Source organism: Cetorhinus maximus, chromosome 18 (genome assembly GCF_964194155.1).
Source record: "Cetorhinus maximus chromosome 18, sCetMax3.hap1.1, whole genome shotgun sequence".
Taxonomy (NCBI): Eukaryota; Metazoa; Chordata; class Chondrichthyes; order Lamniformes; family Cetorhinidae; genus Cetorhinus; species Cetorhinus maximus.
Genome location: NC_135896.1, coordinates 14,960,841 through 14,985,426, shown reverse-complemented (window position 1 = coordinate 14,985,426; position 24,586 = coordinate 14,960,841). Strand labels below are relative to the sequence as shown.

Sequence of the window (24,586 nt, the reverse complement as noted above, 5' to 3'; positions counted from 1 at the left end):
GATCTCTCATGTTTTCCAGGGTCCATAGAGGCTGCGGGGTTGGCTCCTAGGGGACAAGGACTACCCACAGAAGATGTGGCTGATGACACCTGTGCGGCGGCCTCAGACTGCAGCAGAGTGAAGGTATAATGAGGCTCTTGCTGCAACTCACAACTTGGTGGAGCAGACCATTGGGATGCTAAAAATGAGGATCCAGTGCCTGGACCAGTCTGGTGAAGCCCCACAATATAGTCCACAGAGGATGTCATGTATCGTTGTCACCTGCTGCGCCCTTTACAACTTGGCACTGCAACAGGGAGAAGAGCTGTCTGAGGAGGAGATGCAGGAGCTGGAGGTCTCCTCCAATGAGGAGGACGTTGACAGTGATGAGGGTGAGGAGGTCCTATAAGGCAACGATGACGGCGATGAGCCTTCGCGCTGGCCAGACAAGACAAGCACGCTTGGGAGGCTCTCATATCTGCTAGACTTGTGGAAGATGATGACAACTTGCAGTGAGGAGACTCCATAGATCCTCATTGCATCTATGAATATTTGACTCCAGTCTGGCTAATGGAAGCGCACATACCCTCTATGATAATGCTCCTGTCATGGAAACATAGTGGAGACCCTAATAGTCACTCGATTGCAGGAGGATGATGACAACATGCAGTGAGGACACTCCATAGATCTTCACATAGCCTCGGAGAATGTCTGACTACTGTCTGGCTGAAGACAGCTTGCTTGTGCTCTGTGAACAGGGTCATGTCATGGAGACGCAGCCATTAAACTTTAAAAGCATCTGATCCTTTGTCTGCCATCAGCACCTGACCCCTTCAGGAGCACAGCATCACTGGTCACAGATGCTGAAGAGATGGGGGCCAGCCCCACCTTAAAGGTGCTGAGAGCATACAGAGAGAATGACAGCACTCTGTGACGCCTGGCAGCAATGACAAGCATCATCGAGGTGCAGGCATCACTAATACGTCCAGGGAGTGTGAGGCCGGACCATCACTTTGGTCTGAAGGCTGCACAAAGCACAGGGAAGAGGCCCTGGACTGAGACACCTGCCTTTACCTTGTCCAGAAAGGTTTCACATCTGAGTGACATGAACACTGTTCATCAGAACAGGGAGTCATAGGCAGGGAGACATTCTTGGGAGTTTATTTACAATAGTGAACATTATGTATGAGTGATTAACACAAATGCCCAGGCTGTGCAACTACATCTTCTTAACCTTCCTAACCCTGCCACTACATCTTGGTGCTCCCCAGGAATCCACAGCAGAGTTGGAAGCAGCCTGTTGACTGCTACGCCCTGTCTGTGATGACCTTGGCATCTGGAGCACTGAGACCTGGAGGCCCCACCAGGCTTTCGGGGTCCTGATGTGTGGCAGTGGGACCCTCCTCGGCCTGTGGAGCTGGAGCTGCTGAGGTCACAGGAAGATGGGATTCGGATGGGCCGGACACTTCCGGAGTCACCTGGATGGATGGCCCAGAGGGATAGACCTGCTGATCTTCCTCCCTATGGGTGCCCGTGGGCCTCTGGCTGACTCCTTGAGGAGAAGGGGTTGCTGAAGTGAGATCGAGCTGTCCTGCACTCCTCTCGCATGCATACTGTTAGAGGCCAACTATGGTTTCGGCGATGGAGTTCAGCCTGCACAGCAGTGCAGGAGTAACGTCCTAGACCAACGCCCTCATTGTCATTTGTGGATCTTGCTGGGTGTAAAATGGCTGCCCCATTTGCTTACTTAACAATGGTCAGAACTGCACATGAAGTAGTTCAAGATGTTTCTGTGCCATAATGTTCCTGTAAGAAGTCTGTCTCTTTCTACTGTATCACTTCAGGGACCTGAGCACAAAACCTACCCTCCAGTGCCCGATGAAACGTTAAACTGAGGTCCGTCTGCTCACTCAGTTGGACATAAACGATCCCAACGCACTATTTTGAAGAGCAAGACAGTTCTCTCCTATGTCCTGGTTGATATTTAATTCTCAAACGATATGGTCGTTGTCAGATTGCTGTTTGTGGGACCATGTGTGCAAATTGGCTTCTGCATTTCCTACATTACAACAGTGACTGCAATTCAAAAGCATTTCACTGATTGTAAAGCACCTTGGGACTACTCTGAGGTCATGAAAGAGCTCTCTATGAATGAAAGTCTTTCTTTTTTATGCACTATTTGATGTGACACCAAACAATGAGGAAATTAATGGATTCATTTTCTAGTGCCAAATTAGTCAAAGCAACATTAGAAGGACCTGCATTTATATAGTGCCTTTCACAATCTCAGTATGTCGCAAAGGGACATGGAAGTATGATGTCAATGTTGGCCCTTTAACACATAGAAGTATGATATCATCACTGTGACAGGGACATGGTTGAGAGAGAGGCAGGATTGGCAGCTCCATATTCCAGATATAGGGTCTTCAGGCGAAACAGGGAAGGAAGTAAAAGAGGAGAGGGTATCGCAATATTGATCAAGGAATAAATTACAGCAGTAAGGAGGGATGACATCTTAGAAGGCTCCTCAAATGAAGCCATATGGGTAGAACTTAAAAACAAAAAAGGAGCAATCACATTGCTGGGAGTGCACTATTGGCCCCCAAACAGTCAGAGAGAAATAGAAGAGCAGATATGTAGGCAAATTTCAGAGAAGTGTAAAATTAAAAAGGTAGTAATAGTGGGGGATTTCAACTTCCCCAACATTAACTGGAATATTCATAGTGTGATAGGTTTAGAGGGAGCGGAATTCTTAAAATGCACCCAGGAGAGCTTTTTAAGCCAGTACGTAAAAGGTCCTACAAGAGAGGAGGCGGTCCTGGACCTTAATTTTCGGTGATGAAGTCGGACAAGTGGTAGAGGTATCAGTGGGGGAGCATTTTGCACATAGTGATCATAACTCTGTTAGATACAAGGTTGTTATGGAAAAAGACAAGGATGGGCCAGAAATCAGAGTTCTAAATTGGGGGAAGGCCAATTTTAATAAGATCAGATATGATTTGGCCAGAGTGGACTGGGTGCAGCTATTTTTAGGCAAATCTACGTCAGAGCAGTGGGACTCATTCAAGAAGGAAATAGGGAGAGTACAGGGCCAACATATTCCAGTAAAGATAAAGGGTGGGACCAACAAGTCCAGGGAATCCTTGGATGTCGAGGGATATACAGGATTGGATAAAGAGAAAAAGGCAGGTTTATGGCAGATACCAAGGGCTCAAAACAGTGGAAGCCCTAGGGGAGTAAAGAATGTGTAGGGGGGAACTTAAAAAGGAAATTAGGAGAGCAAGAAGGGGGCATAAATAAACATTGGCAGGTAAAATAAAGGAAAATCCAAAGTTATTTTACAAGTACATTAAGAGTAAGAGGATAACTAGGGAAAGAATGGGGCCCATTAAGGACCATAGTGGTAATTTGTGTGTGGAGCCGGAAGACGTAGGTAGGGTTCTAAATGAATACTTTGTGTCGGTTTTCACAAGTGAGAGGGACAACGTGGGTATGGAAATCAAGCAGAAGGACTGTGATATAATTAAAGAAATTAGCATAGAAAGGGAGGAGGTTCTAAGTGGTCTGGCAGGCTTAAAAGTAGATACATTTCCATGCCCAGATGAAATGTATCCCAGGCTGTTGAGTGAGGCAAGGGCGGAGATAGCAGGGGCGCTGGCAATAATTTTCAATACCTCTCTGGCCACAGGAGAGATGCCAGAGGACTGGAGGACAAGCAATGTGGTACCGTGATTCAAGAAGGGAGGAAGGGATAAACCAGGGAACTACAGGCCAGTCAGTCTAACCTCAGTGGTGGGGAAACTATTGGAAGCAATTCTAAGGGACAGAATTAATCTACACTTGGAGAGGCAGGGATTAATCAAGGACAGTCAGCATGGTTTTGTTAAGGGAAGGTCATGTCTGACCAATTTGATTGAATTTTTCGAAGAGGTGACCAGGTGTGTAGATGAGGGCAAAGCATTTGATGTAGTCTACTTTGACTTCAGCAAGGCTTTTGATAAGGTCCCGCATGGGAGACTGATAACGGAGGTGAGAGCCCATGGGATCCAAGGCAATTAGGCAAAATGGATCCAGAATTGGCTGAGTGGCAGGAAGCAGAGGGTGATGTTCGAGGGGTGTTTTAGTGACTGGATGCCTGTGTCCAGTGGGGTTCCACAGGGATCAGTGTTGGGTCCCTTGCTGTTTGTGGTATATATAAACGATTTAGACTTGAGTGTAGGAGGGTTAATCAGTAAGTTCGCGGATGACATGAAAATTGGTGGGGTGGTAAATAGTGAGGAGAATAGCCTTAGATTACAGGAGAATATAGACGGGCTGGTTAGACAGGCTGATCAGTGGCAAATGGAATTTGATCCGGATAAGTGAGAGGTGATGCACTAGGGCAGGACAAACAAGGCACGGAAATACACGATAAACGGTAGGACCCTGGGAAGTACCGAGGATCAGAGGGACCTTGGTGTGCATGTCCACCGGTCCCTTAAGGTAGCGGGACAGGTAGATAAGGTGGTTAAAAAGGCATATGGGATACTTGCCTTTATTAGCCGAGGCATAGAATATAAGAGCAGGGAGGTTATGCTGGAACTGTACAAAATGCTGGTTAGGCCACAGCTAGAGTATTGTGTGCAGTTCTGGAATCCACATTATAGGAAGGATGTGATTGCACTAGAGAGAGTGCAGAAGAGATTTACCAGGATGTTGCCTGGGTTGGAGAGTTTTGGTTATGAAGAGAGATTGGATAGACTGGGGTTATTTTCCCTGGAGCAGAGGAGATTGAGGGGGGATATGATTGATGTGTATAAAATTATGAGGGGTATAGATGGGGTAGACAGGAAGGAACTTTTCCCCTTGGTGGAGGGATCAATAACCATGCGGCATAGATTTAAGGTAAGGGGCAGGAGGTTTAGAGGGGGTGTGAGGAAGAATTTTTTCACCCAGAGGGTGGTGGGAATCTGGAACTCACTGCCTGAAAGGGTGGTAGAGGTAGAAACCCTCATAACATTTAAGAAGTATTTGGATGTGCACTTGCGACGCCATGGCATACAAGACTATGGGCCTAGTGCTGGAAAATGGGATTAGAATAGTTAGGTACTTGTTTGACCGGCACAGACTCGATGGGCCGAAGGGCCTTTTTTCTGTGCTGTAGACCTCTATGACTCTCAGCACTTTACAGCCAATGAAGTTCTTTTGAAGTGTAGTTACTTTTGCACTGTAGGAAATGTGGCAGCCAATATGGCCACAGCAAGGCTCCACAAACAGCAAGGTGATAATGATCAGATAATCTGTTTCATTGATTTTGGTTGAGGGATAATCATTTGCCAGGACACTGGGGAATAATTTATTTGCTCTTAGAAGTACATGGAATTTACAGCACAGAAAGAAACCATTCAGCCCAACTCATTGGTGCTTATATTTATGCTCCCCTGAGCCTCCTTGTACTTTATTTCATCTCACCCTGTCTGAATATCCTTCTCTTCCTTTCTATCTCACGTAACCCACTTGAGAGAGCAGACTTGATTTTGGTTTAATGTCTCAGCTGAAAGATACCACCACTGACAGTACAGCTCTCCTTCAGTGTGAGGTGCTGGATATGGCAACCTAGATTTTTATGTTCAAGTCTCTGGAATTGGTCTTGAACCCACAACCTTCTGACTCAGAGACAAGAGTGCTACCAACTGAGCCACAGCTGAAATCACTAGCAATGCTACAACTGGCCAGGGTACCACTGTACAAGGCAGGGTGAGGGGGAAGCCAAGATTCCAACAATAACTCTTAAGTAAGAGCTGCCTGTGATGCCCTCCACATTTGTGTAGCAGCCTACAATGTGTCCCGGGTCACATGCAAAGATTACACATTTGGGCAAGGTACAACAGGAGTCTGTATTACAAGGGAGAAGAGAAGGACTGTTTTCAATTAGAAAATATGTCAAAATTAATATCTGCTACTATTTGAAAATTAAATGGAGGGAAAGCACCAAAAAGCAAAGAATGTTTTACAATTCGTCCTATCTGAGATTCAACTAAAAACAAAGCAATGTTGTGCTTTTTGATTTTCAAGTTCTCAGACAGGCACAGCTCTCTGTCAAGTTATTTCAGGCAGCAGCACAAATATCTTGTGCCTATGGTGCCCACGTCCAGAAGCACTCACATTTCTGTGGTCTGTGGGCTCCGCAGACTCAAGAGATATTTGTGTTGCCTTCTGAAATGAGTAGTGCCTGTGAGGTGGATGCAATGCCCACAACTTGTGTTTCAAATGGGAAGCCGTTCAGAATTAAGGTGAGTCATTTTGTGCCTGCGGGATGTGTGTGTGTGTGTGTGTGTGTGTGTGTGCGCGTGTGCTTTTTTAAAAATCTTGCTAAGTCTGAAGTTAGGCTGTTCCCACAGCATTAATAGTAAACAATGCTTACTTTTATCTTAAGGTATGCTCAAATCACAATTAATTAAATCCACACAACCCACTGTTCATGGGAATGCCATTTAGTTTAGATACAGACAAAGCAGCTGAATCGTTGGTATTTTTTTAACCTACCACATCTGTCTGAGACAGTGAGGTTCTCTGAGTAGTATTCACAGTAACAGTAACATTGAAGTGTTAGAATGGCTTTATCCATATGAGTCCAGTGGTAATGGAGTGGGTGGACAGAGAAGAAATAGGTAGTTGCCAGGGCAGCCACATTTTGGACAGTGGGAGCCAACTTGATTACCTGCCCTCTGGCCAATACACAAATATGAATAGCTGTGGAACTGGAAGGGTCAATAGTTAGAAGGGTCATAGGTTAATTCTTTATCTTCCTGTCTGGAGAAGAGGAAATATTTAAAGCTGTATCGATATCCTAAACTCATAATCTTGCTAAACCAATTAGACAACCATGTTGGCATGGGATTAGAGTTCCAGATCGAGTAAGGAGACCAAATTTCTTTCCTTATAGGAAATTATGAACCAGTAGTTGGACAATCCAACAGCTTCATAGCCACTTTTTCTTTTACTGATACCACTCTTTTATGTTGAGACTACTTTTTAAACTGAGTTAAAATTCTCAATCTGCCATTCATGAATTCTTCATCCACGCTTACTAGTTATGTAACTGCTACAGGACCGTAACCTTTAGGGAAAGAAACTTGATGCCCTTGCCTGATCTGGCCGATGCATATTTGGCTCTTAACTACTTCCTTAAGTGTCCGAGCAAGTCTCAGTTGTACCAATCTGCCACACCACAGTGCAGTGGCTCAAGAAGGCAGCCCTTCACCACCTTTTCAGGACAATGAGGGATGGAGAATAAATGCTGGCTTTGCCCACATCCCAAGAATGAATATTATATGAAGAGGGAGAAGGGTGGTGTGTTTTGCTATTTTTTTATGTTAGTTATGTTATAACACATTTTGTAAATGTGCTTCTTTGTGTTCATGGATTATGTGTTAAAACAAACCAGGTTGTTGGTTTACCATTCATCTCACCTCAATATAGGGTTCGACAATTCACTTTGTGGAAAATTAGAGAGGCACACGTGATAGCACCTGTGAGATTACAGTACTCAGCATACACAGAGTGAGGTTTCATTTTTACAAACCCCATGTCACACTGTTGTATAATTAACCATCAGACAGTAAAGGTGAACTCCTGATGGTAGGGAAAGCGGAGTCTGTGAATAGCAATACTAGAAACACTGAACCCAAGAGAATTCCATTAACCATTAATTCACTCAATGTACACACATTTTTGTGAGTGTAGGGATAAATGAGGCGGTAACTGCAGTCTGTGTCAATTTGTAATTCCATATCAGTAAGACGAACAGGAATTTCACATTGCTACTGGTGTGGCACTGATGCAAAGTGCTGTGACCTCTGAACATTACACTCCCCTTGACCCTTTCTTTGCCCGTGTGCTACTGGTCTTTGTTAAGTACATAAGCAGGGCCATTAGGAAACAAACCTGTGCTTTCCATAACTCCAGTGGCTGTTCTTGAGAGGCAGGACAAATTTGATGCCTGACACTTTGGAGGTGTGGCAGTTTCCTCCTTTATATTACAATGTGCCTGTGGAGACAAGTGTAGCAGGTGTGACTGATGGCACAATATCAATATAAAAGGCCCAAGACTCTCTCAAAAGGTCTTATGCAAAATTAATTTGTGATGATTTTAATTGACTGGTGGACAGTCTAAATTGCAAAGCTGCTCACCTGCCTCAGCTCAGAGTCCGAATACTTGATTCCCATACAGTGCATTTACCCACAGAATCAATATGGAAACCCAGTAACAAATGGGTAGAGGATTGTATTCAGAGACTACATGTGGCATCTACATATGTACTACAATACAATGAAAAATTAAAATTCAAATGTATTAGTAATAAATCTCATGTGACATTGGTAAGGTGAGACAGCGAATATAATGTTTTATAACAATAGGGTATTTCAAACAAAGTGTTATAGGAAGTAAGTGCAACATAGGGAGTGTATGATATATATTTGTATATAACATATATATATGTCTCTAAGGCTTTAAATATATCTCAGACGGATAATATTTAATTGATTATGCATGAAATAATTACCTAGTTGTACAATTCAGGGAAGTTTATCGGATATTTAATATTTTATTTGTCATCACTTGTATATTTTGAATAACTTCAATAACGTTTAAAAAAAAAATGGATGTATTGTGTGAGGCAAACACGAATAGCTCCCCTTTAATCTGTTTCACCACCAGTTTAACAGATGCATCACATCTCAGCTCATCAAATGGTTCAGCAACTTTCGAGAGTTTTACTACATCCAGATGGAGAAGTTTGCCCGACAGGCTGTAAACGACGGCACAACCAACACCACTGACCTAAAAGTCACTAGAGACTCTGAACTATACCGTGCACTCAATGTGCACTACAACAAAGCCAATGATTTTCAGGTCAGTCATTTGCATCCACTTTGAAGACTTCCAGGTATATTTATATTTATTAGAAAATTGCATCACATTCTACTGACTCAATTTCTTCATTGCACAATGCGTTTACCCACAGAGCCATCACAGAAACCCAGTAACCTATGGATAAGGGTGATAAATTTATTACACAAGATCATTTGATGTCTCAGCAAAGAAACAGGCCATTTGGCCTATCAACTTTGTATGAATGTTTCCCCATATGGCTGCAATCTCACTCTCTTCATTCACTGTACTTCTTTTTCAAGTAGCTATCTAACCCTCTGTTTAAAGAACCTGTGGATTCTGCATCAATTCTGCATCATCTGGTAGAACAGAATTCCTATTGCTAGTCAAGTTTTGTGTAAGGAAACTTTTTTTTCGAATCTCTTTTTTGTAATTACCTTAAATGTGTTACCATCTCACCAACGATAGAAACAACCTATCACTATTTACCTTATTATAACCTTTAATAATCTTGAGAATCTCTATTAGATTACCCCGTAATCTTCTCACCCAATAAATTCTCAAATTTCTCCATCACTGTAGCCCCTCCTCCCTGGCAACCTCTTTGTTAATCTGTGCTGCACCTTTTCTATTATTTTCTTTATACCAACCTATAATGGTATGGTAGTGGTCTTGTGGAACAATGGTAGTGTCCCTACCTCTGGGCCAGAAGCTCTAGGTTCAAGTTCCACTTCAGGACTTGATGACCACAGAAGGTGTGTTCATAACATGGCCAAACAGATTGATTGTCAGCCTATAAATCCTTCCAATATGCCTGATGACAGGTGGTAAGAGCAGGAGAGTTTCTTGGTCAGCCATACTGCAGAAGGCAATGGCAAACCACTGCAGTGCTTTTCCAAGCATAATCATGTACCAATCCAATGGTTGCCAACATTGGCATAGTAGCTGGAGGAGGAGGATACTAGGGTGTGCAAAACAGTACATAATGCTCCCTACTGCAATCTTATTAAGATCTTGTACAACTTATCTCTAGACACAAAACATAGGACTCCATTTGTCTTTTATCTGGCCTTATCTACTCATGCCAATTCTATCTTCGTTGATCTATGCATCAACATATTAAATTCCCTCTGCTATTCTACCCCATTTGAGATATATTTCCTTTCCCTGTTCTTACTTCTAAAGCATATCAATTCAGTTTCTCTAACATTAAATTTCATCCATCTATCTGCCCACCTTGCTTACTTACTTACATCTTCATCGATTTATGGAGATATTACCCATAGGAAATCATTTCCCTTATAGACTGTTTCACAAACAATTACAAATGTATATCTCTAACTCTCTTCTGGAGATATTGCCTCATACTATTAGATGGTGCCACAGGAGATCAGAGCTTGATACCTCACTGAATGGCTAGTTTCTCATATGTGACCCTGAGTAGTGACTGTTGGGAGCCAGGCTCCTCTGGCTTCTGCAATCACCTTATGTGCAGACATATTTACTTTTTACCAAGCAGGCTCACTGATTCTTCTGCATCTACAGAGAGACCCACAATTCATGATCTCCCATCTGTTTGCACAGTGATGTTAGTTGCCTGTGTTGCTCTAGGTTTCTCTGTCAGGAAAGTCAGAGCTCTTATCATCCCAATTGATCTGAAATTGAATTAGTGAAGGCCTAGTATTTTTTAAAACAATTGCACATTTTTAATATACCATCATGAGAAATAATGTCTCTGTTTAATATTATATTCCAGGTGTAACAGTTCTCTGTTTTTCCATCTTCTGCCCTGCAATTAGTCTCAATCTAAGCATCTCCAGTATAGTAAGGGTAGGTTCACCCCCTTTAGAGTGAGTGCTTATTGCTGCTCTTTGGCTCACTCCGAACAGGCATACAGCACCGGTCTATGATTTCTCACTCCTTTCCAATTCTCCCTCCTCCACCACATTGGGGAAGTGTGAACAAATGAGTCTTCTCCAAACAATGCACTTTGATTCAGGATCTGTGGTACGGAGATTAAACCCATGCCACTCCATTTTGTGAGGTTACACATTATTACTCAGGGTTGCTTCCTCTCCTTTAGCCAGGGAACGCTAAAGTGGTTTCCAGCCAGCATGGACAATGCCGGGCTATCTCTCCAACCCTCCTCACCTCAAATCAACCCTCCAATATCAAGGCATCTCTCCTCCCCCAGATCTCACATTGTCCTTCATATTGTCAGTTACAAGACTTGCATTTGTTGTGCTTCTCTCTGGTAAGTGTGGGAATCGGAAGTCACGCGATTGCACTAAAACAACCGGGGATTAACTGATCCACACGCTTGAGTGGGGCTGAAATCAGGATTGGCGCAGGATGCTGAGAAATGATTCAGTGCATTCTTACAGTGGGAAGACTGCAGGCAGAGATTAGCAGTGTTTACTTTAACTCAACGCTAAGACATTCCATTCCCAGGCGCTGCTTTGTAAAAAGCAAAGACGGTACAAAACTGAACTCCATAACATTGGTTGTTTGGACACCGTGGGTGCCGTTTGGGGACTAAAATGGCATCCCATGATTATGGTGAGAGATTTAGTGAAACATAGCTGTCTCTGGAGCTATGCAGAGCAAGCAGACCATAATATCAGTGAGCATGCAATGCTGATTTGACACCAGCCGTGCCATTTTGGAGCTCAACACTCCAGCCAACATCCTCTCTTAGGCCAGAATTTTCCCATTGGCGTACGGGGGCGGGCCCCTTAAGGCGCCAATCAACGGCGATTTTTCAGTGCCCGTGCAATCTTTGGGTTGGTGCACGGGCGCAATGGGCAGGCGGTTAGTACACATTTGTATAAATCTCATCCATGGGCGGGATAAGAGAGCTCACAGGGGTCGTGCATGTACACAGTCAAATATTGATTTTTCAAAGTTACTGATACTTGCCTGTGTGATCAGCAATACTTCAAAACACATACTTGCTTGATCTGGACGCACAACCTTCAGGTCAGCACTCTGCAGTGAGAAATCTTTTTTGGGTCTGCAGGTTTCAGGAAGCCTTCCCTTAGCCTGGGAATGGGAGCTGAACTGTCCGCTGGAGGCATCTCCTCTGAGGAGGAAGGGAGGGCTAGAAGGGTGAGGAGGCCAGGAGTGCACATTCAGCCTCCAGGGGAGCCACCTTTGGGAGGATAGGCGCAGGCACAAGGGGTGCAGGGTAAAGAGGTAGTACAAGGTGGAAGGGGCCGCAGAAGACGCCACTATCCTGCTGCCAGGGTTTACAGGCGACGAAGCAGCTACCTCAATATGTCTGAGATGCAGCGCCGAAGGAGGCTCCGTCTCTCAAGGGAGACAGTCAACTATATCTGCCAGATGATTGGGCCTGAGATCTCCGCTAACTGTATGGGTGGCCAACCCATGCCAGTGGCTCTAAAGGTCACAGCTGCCCTCAATTTCTATGCCTCTGGCTCCTTCCAGGGGTTGATGGATGATCTTTGTGGTGTCTCCCAATTAGCTGTCCACACTTGTGTCAAGCAGGTTACAGACGTTCTGTTCAGGCGTGCATTGACCTTCATCCACTTCCGTTGGGATCAGACAAGCCAGACACAGCGAGCCAGAGGCTTCGCGGCCATTACTGGCTTCCCCCACATCCAGGGTGCAATAGACTGCACACATGTGGCCATCAAGGCGCCAGCAGGCGAGCCCAGTGCCTTCATCAACAGGAAGGGCTTCCACTCCATGAACATGCAGATAGTATGTGATCACAGGATGCAGATTCTACAAGTCTGTGCAAGGTACCCAGGCAGCTCACATGACACCTACATCCTCAGGCACTCCCAGGTGCCGGGGCTCTTCAGTGCTCCAGCCCGGCTTGATGGATGGCTGCTGGGTGACAAGGGCTAACCTCAGGTGGCTCATGATGCCTCTCCGCCATCCAAGAACAGAAACTGAGCAGCACTACAATGGGAGCCACGCCTGCACAAGGGCTGTGGTGGAGAAAGCCACTGGTCTTCTCAAGATGTGCTTTCGATGCCTGGACCGCTTGGGGGTGCACTCCAGTACCCCCCAGATCGTGTGTCGCTGATAGTGGTTCCATGCTGCACTCTCCACAATCTTGCGCTGGAAAGGGGGGAATGCAGTGGATGATGAAGATGTTGACGCAGTGGTTGTGGCTGCACACGATGAGTCCAGCAGTGAGTCCGAGGATGAGCATGCACAGGGAAATGCTGAGGGGATAGATGCTGACTCAGGCATACTCCAGGGAGGCAGGGACACCCGGGAGTCTTTAATCCAATGAACCTTCAGCTAGCACACCACATATGGACCTCCAGGACAAGCCTGGGCTGCAGGCTCGATACTCGATACCGAAGTGCAAAATCTGCCTGGTTAGGAACATTAACTAAGGGCCTTATTAATAAAGCTGAATGTCCCACAAAATACTCAACATTTTTGGAAACCATCCACCTGCAGAAGAAAAGAGACACCCTCAGCCATGGTGACATGTCTGAATTTAATATTACAAGCAAAGAAACTTTAGGAAACAAAATGACAAAGGTGTTCAAAATCACACCAACTCATAAAGACCTCATTGTGGGCCAACACAAAAACACCAGTGATAAACCCGTGGTGTGCCTAAGGTGCCTTATGTTTACGTTTTCGGGTGCTACGTCTTGGGGCCGCCCCCGCGCTGGGAGTGGCATCTGAGACAGCCTGCTCACTCTGCTGCCCTGTTGGCCTCTGACCTTGGCGTCCGCTGGCCTGTGGAGCCCGTGCTGGCCCCACCTGGGAGGGAGCTGCCAGTTCCACAGCTGGCTCCTCCTCAGTCGTCGCAGCCTCACCGGATGCAACGGTCACTGGCAGAGGGGCGGAGGAGCTGCCGCCATCATCCGGAGTGCCCCAAGAGGAGCCCGCAGAGATGACAGGCAGCTGCTGCGCCGACGTGAGGTTGCTTCAGACCTCCCTGCTCACAGTAGATGGATGGGCACCGAGCTGGGAAACTTGGTGCCCAGATCATCTCCCACACTCGCACTGACCAGCTGAGGTCAATGCCAATATGAGGGCTTGCTGGTCTGAGCACATCCCCAGGAAGCCCTGATGGGTCTCCTGGAGGAGCCTCTCCACAAGAGTCACACTCTCTCCATGGAGGACGCATGGCGCTCGGACATGAGGCTCATTGCTTCGGCGATAGTCCACATAGACTCCTCTACCATGGACACCAAGCCAAGCATAGCCTCATGTATCTCCCCCAGATGCTCCTGCACACCTGGCCACATTTCCTGCGCTTGCTGCATCACAGATGACTCCAGAGGCACATCATCAGGCACTGACTGAGCATGTGCCTGGTCCCGTGCAGTCCTCCGACTGCTGGCACCATGGGCACTCTCTGTCTCTGCCAGCTCCTCGAGCGACTGTGAAGTGCTCTCACCGCTGAGCCCCGGGACACTAGCCGAAGTTCTAATTCCCACCAAGGTGCTAGAATCTGCGCTGGTGCCTGCCTGACAGAGATGATGTGACGCTGGTGAAACTTCAGGGCCCTCAGATGTGAGAGGGGGCCTCTGCTGCTCCTCCCGGCCCTGACCGTTGATGCTGAAAGAAAGAACAAGGACATTGGACCAGTTAACATGGAGACAATGTCAATGTGCGTTCCTGTCTCATGGATCATTATGCGCTCATCCTTCCATAAGCAATGGTCAAGCCATGTTGCAAACTTCAATCACTGAACATTCAGCACTGCCATGGCTGCTGGGAGAACAATGGTGATCTTACTGCTGGGCAAACATACCTGCCCGTGGCACCCCAGCCTCACCGACACCGGTGGACCTGGGCTTATGGCGCCTCTCCAGATCTAGGGCCTCCTGCTCGAAGCGGCTGAGAATCGCTAACTGCCAGCCCGCCGCCAGTCCTCACCTGTTTGGCTGCATTATGTGCATTCTTCTCCTGAAAAGGAGAAATGAGCATTGATTAATGCTTCTTGTACCTGGGCTCTCTTTGCGGACGGCCCAACCCAACCAGAGTGGCACATTGCAGACCCCCAGAGTCTCCTCACCTGGCTGCTGCCGAACACTCACACAAAGATGCTCAGCCTGTGCCCCCCCCCCACGCCCCCCGGCCAAATGCTGCCTACATCACATTAGGCACCACACAGTCTAACCTTCCATAGCAAGGAGCCACAAGCACGTGGAGTGCAGAGGACAGCAGATCGATCGGTGTCAATGCCACCTTGAAGCTCCCCTCCCAGCATGTCATCACCCTGACTTTGACATGTCCTGGAGTTCCAGCACTGCACCTAGGTGCAGCTCCTCCAGGTTGCCCCCAAAACAGTAATGTGGGTCTCAGTGTACCACATGCTGCGGGCGCAGAACCCATCTCTTCACCACCCTCTCAGGCTGACCTCGACATGGGCAATATCTGCTGGCCCACCCAGCGAAGGACATATGCCGTCAATGATTCAATGCAGTCACTACACTCAGACTGGGGTGGGGGGGGGCACCAGGGGGGAAAGCCTACCTGCTGAGTTAAGTGACCAATGCCAACATGATACTCACCCTTCCTGAGCGCAACAGGTCATTGAAGTGCTTGCGACACTGGATCCAGGTGCACCGCACCACGTCCGGGAGCTCACCACCTCCACCACCTCCTCCCAGGCACATTTCGTCATGTCAGGGGGCCTCCTCCTCCCGTCCTGGGGTACCAGGACCTCCCGCTGTGCTGCCACCTCCTTGAGGAGGGCAGCGAAGCAATCATCGGAAAGACGAGGGGCACAGTGCCCCTCTGCCCTACCCTCCTGCCTGGCCTGCTCACCAACAGCGCCCTGGGGAGCCGTACCACTGGCCATGATTCACAGCCTTTGAAAGGCTGCAGCAACTTTTTAAAACAGGCCGCTGGTAGTCATTGCAATCCTGCTGCTGCTGCCCACTCCCATTGTCCTCAGGAGACGCGATTCACCCAGGGCGGGCCTTAATTGGCCTACCCGCGTGAAATGGCGGCATGGACCCGATCGTGGGCGGATAGGATCCGCGCCCGCTCCGTCCCCATCCCCCCCACCAGCCAGGTAATTCTGTCCTAAACTTTGCGCAACTGAGAGTGTATTAAGTAACAGGAAGGACCACCCCACCCACACCTCACCACTACTGTTTAAAGGGATCATCAACTACATACATAATTGCTGGTTCAATTTTTTTTGTATGTGTTTGGCACTCTCTCTGTAATTCTTTCAAATTGCAAGCATCTAATAGGAGTGGTGTGGCAGGTTTGTTGGACTTTTTCCTGACTACAAGGCTTGAGCGCAAACCAATTGTTCCTAGACATGGGTTCAGGAATAAGCATTCCTTTTGCAATACAGCGTGACATGGAGAATGAACAGAAGCCTCACAGAGTAGGAAAACCTGCTGGAAGAGGGAGGAGGAGGTAGGAGGGAGAAGGGTTCTCAGCAGGAGGTAAATATCTGGCTAGGGTGTTCAGGAAGGAATTCTCCACCTGAACCTCAATGTGTGAGATATCTACACTTTAAGAAAGATATCATCGCTGAAATCCTCCACTTGATGAAGTCACAACTGCAGCCTCAGGGCACGGCAAGGACGGCATTGCCTGTGGATGTGAAGGCAACCATGGCATGAACTTTTACGTATCTGGAGATTAGTCCAGGTTGGAGCTGGAGATACTTGCTACACCTTGCAGTTTACTGTCCGCTGTGGTGTTAAGGAGTCACTGAGGCTCTATCCAAAGAGCACGATCTACATTTAACTACATTCAGCAACTGTGGCTCAGTTGGTAGCACTCTTATCTCTGAGTCAGAAAATTGTGGGTTCGAATCCCACTCTCGAGTTTTGACAACAAAAATTTAGGTTGACACTCCAGTGCAATACTGAGGGAGTGCTGTATTGTCAGCAGTGCGGTCTTTCAAATGAGATGTTAAGCCAAGCCTGTCTGCCCTCTCAAGTGAATGTAAAAGATCTTGTGGCACTGTTCTGAAGAGCTGGGGAATTATCCTGGGTGTCCTGCCCAATATTTATCTCTTAATCAACATGACAAACACAGATTATCTGTTGTCACGTTACTGTTTGTGGGAACTTGCATAACAGTAAGCTGACCTTGCCTGACATCAACCTAAGCGTCAACTGCAGCATCCAGATGTTGACTGGCTATTGCCTGTGCTGCAATGGAAGCTGAGACATCAGCCATCAGATGCTGTATCATGGTTGGCTCCACAAGGGTGTGAATGGAATTGGACACCATTTAGATGCTGGAAAGGATGGGCCCCAAGATCTGTGCAAAGCTCTGTGCCAAGTTAGTGCTGAACATCTCTTTGTTCCTTGACATTAAATGCAGGCTTTCTGGCAGGTTGTCCAAAGCACCAATCATTTATATGTGCACACCCATCAGCCTGCTACTGTGGGCTGCCCCATCAATGATCTCATCTGAATCCTTTGCAGCAGAACCCATATGTCCTCTTGGTTGCTGGTGAGCTGATACCTGCTGCATCCTTACTTTTGCCCGGGCTACACTGTACTCATGCCCAGTGTCTCACCATGTGCAGATCCTGCCTCTAATCCATCCTCCAGATACTGCAGCTTTTGTATCTGAGCTGGTGGCTACGAGTGTGAAATCGAGTGAAAATGCTGTGCCTCCATCATCACTCTTTTGTTGGTGTTCCTTCTCTGCCTGGCTAGATCAGTTTCCAGGTGTCTGAAAAGAGAAAGGCATAAAAGTAGGTTTGTGATGAGAGAGGGGCATGGGAATTAAGAACTGCATGCTTACGCCATCTGCAACTTGTAAATCAGAAGAGATTGTAGGATGAGGAGGAAGTGGGATGTGTGAAGGAAGATTAGGTATGAGGATACCATCATCTTCGGTATCACTGTCACTAGCTCTGAGCTCAGTAATGACCAATTATGCCCAATAATGGAAAACCTTAATTGGCCCACCAGGATGAAATCGCGGTCCGGTGCCGATTGCAGGTGGCGGTTGGCTTCCCGAACACCCCCGCCTGCCTCTGCCAAGCACCCCCACCAAGGGCAAAATTCTGCCTCATGTGTCTGGAGGGCCCTTTGCAAATACGGAACATCCCTCCTCCTCTTCACCAAGGCGGCTGGTATAGCACCTAAAAACATTGGAGCCCATTCTCTCCCGTACTGTTTTCCAAGACAGCTTCAATTCCTACACAACTCCTGACACTTTGCTGCAGCCACATGCACTTCCCAATTTATAGGTGAGGCAAGTTTTAAATGGAGCTGAGATTCTATGATTTTGGTTCCCCTACTGATGCGTGCAGCACATCAACAATTTAGCACAGAGATAAAAACAAAAAGCTAAAAGCTACTGCGGATGCTGGAAATCCAAAACAAAAACAGAATTACCTGGAAAAACTCAGCAGGTCTGGCAGCATCGGTGGAGAAGAAATCAGTCAACGTTTCGAGTCTTCATGACCCTTCGGCAGAACTGAAGCATAGTTAGGAGAAAGATGAAATATAAGCTGGTTTAAGGTGGGGGGGCGGTGGGAGAGAGAGAAGTTGAGGGTGTGGTGATTGTGGAGATAAGCAAGCAGTGATAGGAGCAGATAATCAAAAGATGTTACAGACAAAAGGATCAAAGAGGTGTTGAAGGTGGTGATATTGTCTAAGAAAGGTGCTAATTAAGAATGGAAGACAGGACACTCAAGGTACACAGCAACATTTCACTTGCATTTCCCCTAACTTAGTCTACTGCATTCGTTGCTCCCAATGCGGTCTCCTCTACATTGGAGAGACCAAACGCAAACTGGGCGACCGCTTTGCAGAACACCTGCGGTCTGTCCGCAAGAAAGACCCAAACCTCCCTGTCGCTTGCCATTTTAACACTCCACCCTGTTCTCTTGCCCACATGTCTGTCCTTGGCTTGCTGCATTGTTCCAGTGAAGCCCAACGCAAACTGGAGGAACAGCACCTCATCTTCTGACTAGGCACTTTACAGCCTTCCGGGCTGAATATTGAATTCAACAACTTTAGATCTTAAACTGCCCCCCCCATCCCCACCCCGTTTCTCCCCCCTCCCTTTTTTTTCCCAATAATTTATATAGATTCTTCTTTTCCCACCTATTTCCATTATTTTTAAATCTAAAACTAAAATTTTGTTAGTCTTTCCACCCCACCCCCACTAGAGCTGTACCTTGAGTGTCCTGTCATCCATTCTTAATTAGCACCTTTCTTAGACAATATCACCACCTTCAACACCTCTTTGATCCTTTTGTCTGTGACATCTTTTGATTATCTGCTCCTATCACTGCTTGCTTATCTCCACAATCACCACACCCTCAACTTCTCTCTCTCCCACCGCCCCCCCACCTTAAACCAGCTTATATTTCATCTTTCTCCTAACTATGCTTCAGTTCTGCCGAAGGGTCATGAAGACTCGAAATGTTGATTGATTTCTTCTCCACCGATGCTGCCAGACCTGCTGAGTTTTTCCAGGTAATACAATTTAGCACTGGCTGCTAGCAGAAATCTTTCAAATGATCAGGCAGCCTGAAGTTGCTGTGCTGCCTGTATTTCAGTCAATGGGCACGGGTTAATTGCACATCACAATCACCATGACCATTTTCGGGTTATTCAGTTCAGTCCCCTCTAACATTTGCAGCAATGAATGTGTTGGAACTTATAAAGGGGAAGACCTGGTGTGGGTGAGTGTGACACAATAGGGATTTGGTAGCCTTATTTCCAGCGTGTGAGTAATCTACAAAGGCAAACTGCTGGAAATGTTAAGATGATCAATTGGCAGTCAAGGAGATTAACCTTTCACATGCAATCTTTAATCATCTGAAGGGGTGGGATCAAGGGCCATTTCAGACACTACCACCTGAATTTCTCTTTCAGAGCTGACTTGTTACGTATTTCCAACATTTACTCATTTGTTTAGATTGTTAGCATTTGCAGTATTACATTTTATCGAATATTGGGATGCATTTTATGTGGGAGGTCTTGTTGGCAGAGAATATTGGAACCATGGTCTGGTGTTGAGATACCAGTTTGTGCCATACACAAGTTACCCTGTTACCACCCACCTACATGCACCTCCCTGCACAGAGAGAGAGAGACAAGAAGTTCAATCCTGAGGCTATCATGGAGTATCTCCTGCTTATAGTGGCAGGATGTAGAGGGACATTGGGACTATCTGCTGCACCCGCTCTCAGTGTGAAGAGACAGATTGAGGTATTGAAGTGGAGCAAATTATGGAAACATTTGACAATCCAGCTTCAAAAAAAGCCCCACACTTCTATCATCATTTCCAGCAGTTATTTGTACTGTAATCAGAATTTTGTGTTGTGATTTGACATCTAAATTAGTTAGTTTTTCAACACACTGTATCAAAGACATAGGCCTGGATATTTCGGATAATGAAGTTTCCCTTCCCGTCATCCGAAGAGTGGGCAAGGTAGGTTTATGAGGTCCCAGGGCAGGGAGGGTAGGGAAAACCTGGGATGTGTGGAAAGTGGATGATTAGGGATCGGAGAGAGGCCAGGATAGGAGAGGGAGGTCAAGCAGCCACAGGATTTTAAGGTCGGGGTTTTTCAATGGTTGCAGGACTAGGGCTTGCTTGGGGAAGGGGGAAAAGTGGCCTCAGGCAAGGGAAGAGGCTGCAGGGCGAGGGCTGTACTGGGCAGTGGGTATCCCAGGGTGTGTGTGGGGGCATGTCATGAAGCTATTAATGTATATAATAATATTGGAAAATATTTTTCTTTTAAAATAGGGGTTTAGTCTGTGGGTGTGTCTTAATTGGATGAAAACCAGCTAGTCTGAGTGCTTTGATGTGTACTAGTTTTGAGATGTAAGAGAGGCAGGGTGCATTTGCATTTATTGAATAGAGCATTCAAGAAGTGGGGTGAAATCTGGCACCTAGCTAGCAGAGGCCAAGCCATATGTTTATATTACTAATAAAATTGGTACTATGAAAGGGGTTTTATTGTTAGAAGAGGTGGAGTTCAAAGAGGCTGGTGATACAATGAGAATTTACACTCAATGAGATGTGCTGGATGTAACTGATAGCAGTTTTCGTGTGTGAAGGGCAGAGGCAATGTAAGATCAAAGTAGCTGTAAGCCTACAACTGTCTCCACAGGAACCAAAGTGAGAGGAACCTCATGTTGAATTTGTAAGGTGAAAACGCTTTGCCTGGTGTCTGTTGAAAGTCTATGGGCTGATGTTGCCTTAATGGAGATTAATTTGGGAATTTGTTAAAAATTATGATAGTAGTAATTTGTAGCCATGTGTGTATATTTAACTTGTGTAAATTAATAAAATGTTTCATTTAGTTTAATATAAAACCTCTCAAACTGGTGGTCTGATTCCTGAATTGAAAGCTGCATCTCAAACATACCACTTAAAAATATAGGTTATGGCAGTTGTTTGAAGTTTCCCTCTGGGATTTTTAGATAACTCAGCTTTACCGACTGCTGGGTCATAACAGGGCACATGTTGATCTGTGCAAGTGGCCTCAAGGCGGTGAGGGTTGAGGAGGCAGTTTCCAGAGGGGATGAGGCCAGATGGAGATGTGAGGGGGTGTGTGAGAGAGTGACTGGTGATGTCCCTTGAGCTGGCAATGAGTGAGATACCAGTGAATGTGTGATGGCCCTGTAAGTGTGAGAATTTAGAATGAAAAGACGGTTGCCTTACCCTGGCGTGAGGTGATTCATCCATTTTCTGCACTGGATGGCCAACCTCTTGTGTGCAGCATTGGCACTGACCACTTCTGCCACCACCTCCCAAGCCAGAATGGTGAGACTGATGGGCCTCCTGCGGCAAGAGCGGGGGATAGGGGACATCGTGGCGGGCCTGCACGGCGTTCAGAAGGCGTCCCAGGGATGTGTCACTGAATCGGGGGGCTGCACTCTTCTTGGCTCTTGGGGCCATGTCTTCACTGGAGCAGTCCTGGGCTGCAAGCATTATGTATGCACGTGGCTGCAGTTTAAATATGGTACCCTGCGTGAGGAAGCGGCAAGGCAATGGTAGGGTGGGCAAATCGAGGCCAAACGCCAGCGAGACGGCACATTTCCTGTGGCTGCATAATTAATGAGGTGGGAATGGGACGATACGGCGTGAAAATCCGCCATTGCAGCCAATGGGTAAAACAACTTTTTTCCCAACCATTACTGCACTTGTGGAAATCTGGGATAATTTTACCCATTGAGTCCTTGCTGAGGTACGGCTCCTTAGGTGCTACTTGCACGCCATAACTCATCCAGGTAGCAATTCTTCATACAAAAGCCGTGACAGTGAGTTCTGGCCAGCTTTTCAACTATATAAATCATTACCACCAACTGTAATCCTGTTCTCCACACTATCCAAACAGATTTCCAGCATCAATCACTGGACAGTGACCAGGAGCAGAAACACTTGCTGATTTTCTCCTCACCTCCTTAGCTCAACAAACTAACGACAACAACATCTTGCATTTCTGTAATGCCTTTAACATAGCAAAATGTCCTATGGTGCTTCATGGAAGATTATCAAATAAAGTTTGACACTGAGCTACACATGGAAATATTAGGATAGGTGATGAAAATCTTGGTCAAAGTATTAGGTTTTAAAGGACATCTGTAAGGAGGAGAGGTAAACATGCGAAGAGGTTTAGGGTAGGAATTCCAGAGCTTTAGGCCCAGGCAGCTGAAGGCATGGCCACTAATAGTGGGGAATGAAAATTGGGGCTGCTCAAGAGGCCAGGATTGGAAAGGTGTGGTGATCTCAGAGGCTTGTCGAGTTGGATGAAGTTTCAGAGTTAGGAATTTGGATTTGAAACGTGGATGAAAAATTGAAAATCAAGGTCTTGATGGACTGGGAACCAACAATGGTCAGCAAGCACAGGAGTGTTTGATGAGTGAGACCTGGTGTGATATGGGCAGCTGAGTTATGGATGAGCTCGAGTTTATGGAGGGAGGCAGAGAGGAAGACCAATTTTAGCATCTCTATGCCATTCCATCTATCTCAGCTTAGCCTAAGGATCAGTCCTGTGACCTTCCTGCTTCTTGAGGTTTAGGACCTCACTGGGTAAACTCGCTGAATCATTGAGAGAGCCTAGAGGGAGATAAGGAAATTATCTAATAAATGAAAGAGGGTTGAAGATACATTTTAATTCTACATTTCACTGGTAGGAGAGTGGATGCTGTTTTTTAGGGTTTTCTGCAATCGACTGAATCATCACACTTGCATTTGTTATTCTTTTTTCTTTCCTCAGATTCCCAAGCAGTTTTTGGAAGTTGCGGAGGTGACACTTCGAGAATTTTTTAACGCCATCTATTCTGGGAAAGACTCAGACCCTTCCTGGAAGAAAAGCATTTATAAGGTGATCTGTAAACTGGACAGCGAGGTCCCCGAAGCATTTAATTCTCAGGGGAGCCTGCAAGACGTCCTGTATAATTAGAATTGTGGGCTGCACCAGCCTCTGGCGCTGAGTGAAAGGGGCAACAATCTGCAGCACTGCACATTCTGATGCTTGGCGACAATTGGAGCCTTCAGGACTGAGATTGATAAGTTTTTCTTAAGGGTACCGGGGATATGAGCTAAGGCAGGTAATTGAGTTGAAATACATGTCAGCCGTGATCTAATTGAATGGTGAAGCAGAATCGAGGGGCTGAATGGCCTGCTACTGTTGCTGTGTTCAAAGGTACAATAGTGGCTTTCATTGCCTCTCCCCCGCTTCGCCATCTTCCTTTTTGCAAGTAGAAGATTACAGCAATAGGAATTCCTCTTGTTATATAGGATGAGAATTCCTGGCTGTGAAAAGAACAATTCAGTGGACTCATTCAGGACAGTCATTATAAATATGAACTTGCCAGAGTTGATAATAATTAATGTTGGCAACTTCTTTTCTAAAGAAAAGGACATCCTCCTGGTGGAGCATGCTGTGTACTCAAGCACTGATGTGTGGTTCCACAGAATAGAAGGTCATCAACTCTATCCCTATCTCACTGCTTTCCAAATCAGAGTCCTGCTGAGCAAGAATGGAGGAGTTGGAGGGGGAAAGAAGTTCAGATGGGGATGTCATCATCAATCAAAGGGACAGTTCCAGAAATCTTGAAGCAGGTTACCTATTCACCAAACTCTGTGGTCCAGACACTGGAACCAAGCAGGGGGCCTCCAAACACAATAGGAGGGAAACCAAGGTTACATGCCCTTTCATCAGTGACCAGGTGAGAGGGCTTGTGGCTCAGTAGGTAGCACCCCTGCCTCTGAGCCAGAAGCTCTGGCTTCAAGTCTCATTCCAGGACTTGTTGGCCACGGAAGAAGTGTTTATGATACAGTTCAACTGGTGGATAATTAGCCTGCTAATCTTTTCATCACCCTTCCCCAAAGGGGGAAAAAGTGTATGTGAAGATACAAAACAAATCAGAAGCTAGGGAGATATCCTCAGCAATATTAATAGTTTCAAAAAGAAGTGATGTTGTGAAAATATAGAAAAATACTAGGAGGAGGAGGAGGACAAACTTTCCCAATAATGATGGAATGATCAGGGGCTGAGTTCTATAATGAACCCCTGGCTCCCACTGTGCCACTCCCATCTCTAGCCTGATGGGAAGTTATGGAGCTGGTCAGACAAAAGGGGTGAACATGTTCTTGACCAACTTCTTACATTGAAGTCTGTGCCATCGGTAGGAAATAGTGAGAGGCGTGCAGGGGGTTTTCTGATCTGCGCTGGCTGTAATCATTACACCAGATCTCAGATAATGTCTAATCAAAAGTGTTCAGCCACACACTGCCTCATCAGTCTCCCTGAAGGAACTTTACATCTTGATGGAC

The 24,586-nt window shown here is 46.2% G+C and overlaps 1 protein-coding gene across 1 annotated transcript in view; it reads left to right on the top strand.

Annotated features, from left to right (window-relative positions):
* Nucleotides 1-24,212, top strand: part of LOC144693451 (prospero homeobox protein 1-like) — a 37,136-nt gene extending 12,924 nt beyond the window's left edge. The window contains exons 3-4 of the mRNA XM_078563322.1: nucleotides 8,681-8,875; nucleotides 23,025-24,212. Of these exons, the coding sequence (XP_078419448.1) occupies nucleotides 8,681-8,875; nucleotides 23,025-23,210 (381 nt within the window). The 3' untranslated portion in view covers nucleotides 23,211-24,212. The remainder of the gene's footprint in view (nucleotides 1-8,680; nucleotides 8,876-23,024) is intronic.
* Nucleotides 24,213-24,586: the final 374 nt, after the last annotated feature.